At 39.3% G+C, this 8,655-nt stretch overlaps 1 protein-coding gene across 2 annotated transcripts in view; it reads right to left on the minus strand.

Moving 5' to 3' along the window:
- Positions 1 to 6,313: 6,313 nt before the first annotated feature.
- The window catches only part of CLCN4 (chloride channel, voltage-sensitive 4), a 27,185-nt gene continuing 24,843 nt past the window's right edge, over positions 6,314 to 8,655 (minus strand). For both annotated transcript variants that reach the window (XM_008942260.1, XM_008942252.1), the window contains 2 exons: positions 7,962 to 8,178; positions 6,314 to 6,404 (listed from right to left, as the gene is read on the minus strand). In XM_008942260.1, the coding sequence (XP_008940508.1) occupies positions 6,314 to 6,404; positions 7,962 to 8,178 (308 nt within the window). The remainder of the gene's footprint in view (positions 6,405 to 7,961; positions 8,179 to 8,655) is intronic.

Consider the following 8,655-nt stretch of genomic DNA (forward strand, 5'->3'; position numbering starts at 1 on the left):
ACATTCGTTGTACTCAGTAGAAACAGACATAATTTTAGCTTTATTTTAGGTATTACTTCTTCCTAGTGATGAAACTAGCCAGTGAACACTTCACAGGGGATGGTTCTCCTGAGAGTTAGATGCCTCTGTGGACATAACTTTAAGACAGCAAAGTGACTCTCGCTAGCTAATGCAATTGACTGTCTAGTTTCCTAAGAAAACTGAACTTTTTTCCTGGGCCTTTTACTGAATCTTTGTGGATTAAGAAAGTATGCTATGTGCTCTATAATGAGGGGTGGCCCACGCAGACGTTGCTCCAAGTGCTGCGCAGGCTGGGAACAGGCCACAGGGGCTTTGCAAATCCCCACAAAGAGCTGTGCACTGATTGCTCAGGCTGCAAATGAAACACAGATGAAGTGCCAAATACTGACTCTCCCCAGTCTGGCTGTTACATGTGGTAGTGTCTTCCTAACCAGTTAACTGCTGTGGCTGGGGAAAGCACTGCATCTGTAGGAACACTCAGATTGTTTTGACCCTGACTATAAGAGATAATTCTCAAGGACAGCAAGGGTTGAAGTCATTAACTCTGCTCCAGCAGTGCTTATAATGTGCTCAGGCTGAGCATATTAATTATGCTCAGAATGCAAGGAAGATTAAAGGAGGGATGCTGAGTTGACCAAATGCTGCAGCTACAGGTCAGTGGTTCCTGTCTCATTCTGCCCGAGAGCTCGCAACTGCTTCAGGATACAGTTCTCACAGTCATGTCCCAGCTCCTGATTGCCTTCACTAGTTACTGGCTGAGATGGTGAACATGTTTATATTGACCTGTGCAAATGCAGCAGCTGCTTTTCTGAAAAGTCCCTCTTTTTGGTGTTGCATTGAGATAGCAAGCCAAAAAACAATCAGAAAACACAGTGCAGTGTACTAGTGCCAGTAACTTCGTGTTTGCTGTGTCCTCCAGAAGGGAGTAATACAAAATCCTATATGCCATGAGAGGGACCCATCCACCACAGGTGGGATACAGAGTCTGTAAAACTGTGCTTGGTGGGCATCCAGGCCACCAGAACGGAGAGGAGCTGTAAGCAAGATCACATTCGGAGTGGAGGAGTAGGACAGCACAGAGGAATAATGGTGCTTGCAGGAAATATACGTGGAAGAAGGGCCTCCAAAAGGAGCAAAAAGGCAAATCGATGGCAATAGGCTGTTAGGTTTTGACAAAATGAGGACCTAGGCCAGGACACATGGTGCACAGCTGTAATGGGGCAGCACTGAATTTCTCTCAACATTTTCTCTTCCTTTTCCCAGCTGTGCCATCAGAAGTGATGACAGGTAGGTCTAAGGCTCGGTCCCTTGTGACCAAATACAAACTACAGGAACTATTATTTCTAATTTAAGTTGCTGCATGCCTGATGCCTCCTGTTTTTTCCATGGATGCGTTGGGCCATGGAAGCAATCCATGGAAGAAGCTGGAGGCTCTGGGACTCTAGCGCCAGCTTCTGAAATGAGTAATTTAATTTAAACTAAGGTATTGCTGATATGTCAGTTTTACCAAACTTGTTCTCTGGAGTTTGCCTTGAAATCTATAATGCTTCTTTTGGATAAACCATTGATTAATGTCTCATTTGCACAAAGCCACAGTGCCTTTCTCCTTGCTTGATTAGTCCATTAATCAGGATGAAGCCCATATTCTTTGCTACTACCTAAAGGTTAGCCTCTGACAGAGATTTAAGGGATGTTTCATCCAATTAAATGGGTGTGATTGAACCCGCCATTTTCAGTCTCTGAGCTTAGCTTTGAATTAAAGTGCAACTGAAAAAATAGATACAAAAACTGAAATCATGAAGGCTTCTCAACATCTAGCTCTAAAGAATTTTCACAATTACTGTAAAGAGAACAACCCGTTAGGAGAAATCTTTTTCCTTCTCTTTTTAGTTCTTTTAAAATAAAATATTTATGATGCTGAAACCAAAGAACATTTCTCTCTGAAAATAAAACAGCCAACAGCCAAGGTCCACTACGTGAATGTTACTAACTCCCTACTTAATATTAGCCAACCCGTAACTGAATTAGATATACTAAATCATTCATCAAGCATGAGTTGTCTCTATAGGTGGGAAAAGGAAACATCAAAATCATACAGAGACATCAAGTGAAATACTTCTCCAGTTAATAAGATATTCAGGAAATGTTTCCAGTACTGTAATTCACTTTTATTTAAAAAATAGAGTCCAAACATAGTTTTTGATAAGGTGCAACATATATACCATTTTCTACATTTAAAAAAAAACAACAAAAAAAACAAAACAAACCAAAAACAAAACAAAAAAAAAAAACAAAAACAAAAAACAAAAAAACAAAACAAACCAAAAACAAACCCAAAGCAAAACAATATTCATAATTATAGTGTCTATCCAACACGCAATCAGTGTGTCTCCTGTAATTCTTAAACATTCTTTTTCTGCTTCAGCAAAGCATAAGAATTAATGATTATTATCACTGTGACAGCCAAAGGGTCTGGCTAATGTCATCCAGAAGCTGAATGTAACCGAACACAGTTCATGCAAAACAAAGGTACAATACTGAACTTGCATCATCCAAAGATTTATGTTCTTTTGCTTAGTTTGACATCTTCAAAGTCTAACTGCTTGAACAGAAGGATTGAACTGAGGTTGCATAAAGTGAGCACTATATACTAAAGTACTTACGTAACTCACAGATTGGTCAGGCTACGTGACTATCTTGAGCTCTAAAAATTCAAATAAATTCTTAAGGCTGAGATCTATGCCTCTTGGAGTCTACTCAGTAACCTCTGAGACATATTTGGGAATACAGATGGAATATAGTGACTTATAATGAGCCTGTTATGGAGAAATACATTAAATCATTACATCATAACTGCATTTTTTTTGAGAAAAACATGTTATTAATTTATATTGTGTTCCCCATTCAGATACTCATGCTAAGAGCAACAAAGTCTGTAGCATGGAGGAAGTTTTCTAATTAGCAAATTCTGTCCAGTTTCAAGGCCTTCCTTGTCATTCTAGCACCACATCAGCCTTGATAATGCCAAGCAGCTGAAGTTAGCTAGGACTGTACCATTTCAGAAGAGCTAGATATCAGTCCCCGCTCTAAGAGAGTTTAATGGATTTTGAACAGACACTGGAACAAGGAGCAGCAGTACATGGTTACACATACAAAGCTTTTCTCCTTGATCCCTTAGATATTTAAACAATCCCATCTAAAGAGGAACACGTTTGATCGAAGAGAGCTGTACACCCATTTATCTGCATTCTGCTTGGGTGGTAGTCCCAGGGTCAAACTGCATCCGCAGTAAGTTCTTACAAATCACCTTGCTGGTTTTATGGGCCTTGCTTTTAAGCCCTGAGGGCTCCTCATATGCAGTCTAATAAGACAACAAGCTACCACAAGGCTGACTTGCATTTAGTGGATCAGACCTCTGGGTATTAACAGGAATTAGCCACACAAGTTTATGCCTCTGCATAGCCATGGACTGAGTTTAAGCTGGTAACTCAAGTCAATACCCAAGTGAGTTTGCATTCATGGACAGTTTCACCTCAGTTAAGTGACTCCACGTCTTTTCATCAGGAAATGATAGTGGTTTCCAGTGTTGATATAACATCCTGGTTCCTGTTAGCAAACACTGCCATCAGTACTATGAATGCTTTTCAGAGTTAAGCTCTGCCATGGAGTACATCATAATGCAACATGGACTGAAATTTCCTTCACCAACAGACAAGGATTTAGACTCTTCCCTAATATACATGAAGCCTTGAGTTTAATTTCAGATAGCAGACAAATTCATTTCCCAACTTACTTCTCTTGGCTTATGAGAAAAAGAGGCATTTAGAAATGTTCAAGTGGGGAGGGTATGCACTCTTGTTTCCTATGTAAACATAAAGGAAAATGGGAAATTGTTCATGAAACATGTATGTATTAACATTAAGAGCTATAAAAGTGAAAAGTAGAACACAGTCCTACAGTTTTCATTTCAGAACAAGATTGCTCTCAAAAGTCAGACTATGTATCTTAGTTCCAGTCCCTTAGATTCTGGCAGTTTTGGGTAGAAACTAAGCCCTGCAAGGGTTTAGTTGTAAGAATGAACTGATTTTGTTTTATGATAGCATCTCTGTTTAAATGAAGGAATCCAATGTTTATGAGCCTGGTTCTTCACTTGGTTGGATTTTTTATGAGTTTGGCTGATCATAGCTTCACAGAAAACCAAAAGAAACACCAATATTATGTTGTATTTCCTACTTTCAGAAGGAAAGGGTTGCTTAGTTCTATAGTTTACACAGTTTTAACAATAGCTCTTTAATAATACATTGTGCTGCAGATGTTCAGTTAACAAAAAGCATACACATATATTTAGGGGCATTGGCCAGAGCTACACATATTTATGTCTGTCTGTTGCAAACACTATTGTTAAATGGACTGGTTAGCAGATTAAAATTATCCCTTTACTTCCGTTTCTTTTACTTAAACAGTTTGGGCCATACTTTGTGCGAATGCAATGGGACACATGCTGGAAGGAAGTGGGGTCACTGGAGATAAGAGGAGGAATTTGTGACATGTAATTTTGGACATCTAACTTAGGGTGCCTCCTAAGTTGTCTCAGTTCAGGGACACAATAACCATGCACATTGCCTATAAGTTGGATCAACAGTCTGGCTTTTGTCTTGAGTAAGCAACAGGTTCTTCTGGCATGAAAGGACTCCACTCATCTCAGTCCATAAAGACCATCTGGATGCAGTGGACCTGAGCTACCTGCATTAACTTGAACAGAAATACCATAGATTTTAGAAACCTAAATGAAGGGACCAGACTCTCAGAGGGTCAGCAGGGGATTCAAGACATCTAAGTGAGGATGCAACATGCAACCTCTCTCCAATCTTTAGCTTATAGTTATAAAGCAGACACTGGGTAGTGTGGATTATGTGTTACTGAGAGTAGAATTTGGTCTTCTGTTACTGACAGCAGTATTGACTAAATGCCAGTACATTAACACAGATAATGTTGACTCTGTGCATCTCACATAGGACCAGAAAAAGGGTCTAGGAAAAGTTAGCATTTTTATCTGAGTGACTTGGAGGTCCCTACCAGGGGCTGTTAAATCTTGTGTTCTTGCTGCAAACAGATCAATAATTAAAGCTTTGCTATTGTTGTTTGAATTCTCAGTTCCTCTGATCTTATCCAGCCACAGTGTTGTGGGGAGGGATTCCATAGTCCAATGACTGGCAGATGCACAAAGAGTAGCTCTGCTACAGCATAAATGTCTGACTGTTAAATTAACTTCAGCGATCTATTGGCAGGTGCAGGCAATATGCCAAGAAATAGCAATGACAAAAAGAAAATAAATGGAGAGTCAGGAATCAATGCAGAGCTTCATCAGTTTGTGAAAAATTATGATGTACACAAGGGGAGACAGGTGAGGGATTCAATCTCTTGTGACTGACATTGATGAGAGATGGATACCAGTCTCCTTTTAGTGCCTTTGAATAGTCTTCCATGGGCTTCTATGTTTTTTTCTTGTTTCCACAGCAAACCACATAATACTGAATATTACAGTATCTGTATGCAAAATTGCATAGAGAAATAATAAACCCTAACAAATAAGTCACACTTCAACATTAATAAAGGGAAGTGGACTGACATAAATGCTAAACAGTATAAAATTCAAAGAACTAAAGCAGGGAGCAGGGGACACTACATTTTGAAGTGAGTTGAAGTGTGTTCTTGCTCCTTTAACTTCAGTCTTGTTTCACTTAACTTTTACAAAATAAATGAATATGACAACATTTTTCATTTTAAAATATGACAATTTTTCCATCATGAAAATGGTATCATTCAGTAGCAAACAGGCATGATTTCAGTAAGAAAACCAACTGACATTACTCATATACACTATCTAGTTTGGAAACAAATCTTTATATCTCTTAACAGCTTATAGATAAACAGTGCCTGCTAATCTTCACACCTGCCTCATGAGTTACTGTGAACACTGATGCATCCCACTGGTGCTCCTGGCTCTTTGTCTCTAAGCAGCACATCACTTACACTCACCAATGCTCCAATTGAGCCGTTGAGAATCTCATTAAGGAAACACAGCTTGATGTCTGCATCTGCTCAGAGCTCCTAAACTGCCTTCCTCATTAAATAAGTGCCATCCTGCACCCAATCCCTCTGTCAGAGGCATATTGGGCCATTCCTCATACACATTACATTTTTTCTTTAAACAAAATGAAACACTGAACTAAACCTTCGTGTTAATCTAGAAGGGATTCCTTCGAGGTTGCTTTCTTCTTCCTTTACCAGTCTAGTTAAACATGATAGATTCAGGGTCCTGGTTTGCCATTTGAGCCATATGTCTTAATACATCCTTTTTAGTTATGATACCCAGCAGCCTCCTAGAGGAGAAAAGGAAAGGAGAGGTCAACAATTATCTCTTATATCATCCATTTCTTTTTTTCCCTTTTCAACTGCAGGGACGTTTTGTGACTGCTTCCATATAGCCATGTCCATCTCATCCATTTCCCCAGGGATTATTTTTTTTAAAAGTATTCTCACCTTGTGTATTTATACTACCCTGGACATGGTCATTAAGAGAAATACTTTGGCTTGTTACCTCTTTTTGTTGGGAACACGACTGAATGAGGAGCTACAACTACTGACACTTGGTACAAAAAGTAACATGTTTTCTTAGGCCCACGCTGCAGAGGACCAACAACACAGAACCAAGACACCAGTGCCCTGAGCTTTGACATGAACTAAGCTAAAGCACAAAATTTCTCTCACTGTCAAACAGCATAATTCCTCCAAATTTGAGTGATAATTTCTCATTTATATGAACCTGAATGAATTAGATCTGTCAAGAAAGATATAGCCTATGGGACATTTGGCCCCAAGAGTCAAAAATTTCCTAACCCTCAGTATTCAAGGGCTTTTATTTCCATTCCTTGAAAGCCATGAGGCACTGAATTTTGAACCATGTCATTGTTATATTTTTCCATGTTTCATTTTGTCTAAGTACGAGAACTCAGGATCAAAATTTCCAAATCTAGGCACTTAAAATCAAGACCTAAATCTGTGTCCCAATAATTGTTCTTATCTTCTTAATGCTGAGGACACTGCATCAATAGTAACAGCTGATACACAATATGTTAATATAAAAAAAGGGCTCTTCACAGAAGATTGTATTTTAGTCTTTTGCATTTGAAAATTATGGCTCTGGTTTCGCTATCCTGTTGTAAAATTTCTTCTTAGCACTAGATCCTGGGATAAGCAGTGATCCCAAAATAGCTCAAATTCCATTGGAATTATGGGATGTTACTTCCAGTGCACATGATGCAGTTTTTTGCTCCCCTAATTTCATGTTTGCCCATACTTCTTCAGCTGTTTTTTGTGGAGTTTTGGTTTATAAACCTTTCCACTTTCCATTAAAGAAAGATGAACAAATTAACTTTGCTCCACTGACATCTTTATCATAGTTTCCACAAGCATCTAACCTAGCTGGATGTCTAGAAAGTGGCACATTCCTTGCAAACGATACTACTTGACAGGTCTGCCTCTGTTGAAATCTAGTTGATGGTGGGAGTCAGAAGAGTTTATTTAGCATTTATTTTAATTATTATTTATTTTATTTAATATTTATCTTTACCTTATTTAAATGGAGATTACGACACTAAGAATTTGGGAGAGCAGAAAGAAACATGACACCTGGCAAGTGCCATTTCGATTCTGAATCTGACTTCTTTGACTGCCCTGGAGCAACGCTGGGTGAAGCTGCCCTCATACTTCCATCCACAAAACAGACAAGATCAAAATAGTCACTTTACTGTCTCAGAGGCGCTGATTAATTAGCTACTGTCTATACTGGGCTTTAGACAGGAAAAATGGTGGGTTTGTTATTGCTGAAGAAAATTTCCTGAGATTCTTTAAGCGTGTCTGACCCCGCATCTACTCACCCACTGCGAGTGACCAGACACTGCCGGAGTCCAAGTTTCCGGAAAATATCTACCACAGTCTCCATTGGCGTGTGGTCAGTGACAGTGAAAGGGCTCAGGTTGAGAATACGCCGCAGCTTCAGTGGATGGGGACTGTTGGGTGGCAGTTCTGGGGGGTCTTCGGTGAAGTACACAATGGAGTTGCTCACCACCCCATCCTGACGCTGCCTTGCGTTCTCTGTACAACAGGAAGATCAAAGTAAACAGTGCGTTAGGCTTGTTACAAAACAAAACCCAAAATCCACCTTTAGAAAGTACAGGTAGTGGTTGGTTTTTGTCTTTAATGACCCCGAAGTTGGATTTACTGAGCAAACTTGAATTTCCCTGAGACATTGATCCCATGAAGCAAACATAAACGATATTTTTACAAACATATACTTTGGCTTGGCTGGAACAATGATTTTCAGAATAAATATGAAGCTCACTGCATTCACAAACATCACTAGTTCAATTTCTGTCAAATTAAAGTGATTACATGTCATTTACTCCATTGTGAGAATCACAACAGAATCTCCTATTATATGCTCAAAGGAGTGGAGTCAACAGCTCTGTGAGATCCTGGCTGGCTTGAGGAAGTATGTTTGTTCCCAGCCTTCTCAGTGGAGTTGGGAATATCTGGGCATGGTGTATGGATTTATGAATACAAAGCTAGGGA

This window comes from Merops nubicus, unplaced genomic scaffold, assembly GCF_000691845.1.
Source record: "Merops nubicus isolate BGI_N331 unplaced genomic scaffold, ASM69184v1 scaffold20900, whole genome shotgun sequence".
In the NCBI taxonomy this organism is placed as follows: domain Eukaryota; kingdom Metazoa; phylum Chordata; class Aves; order Coraciiformes; family Meropidae; genus Merops; species Merops nubicus.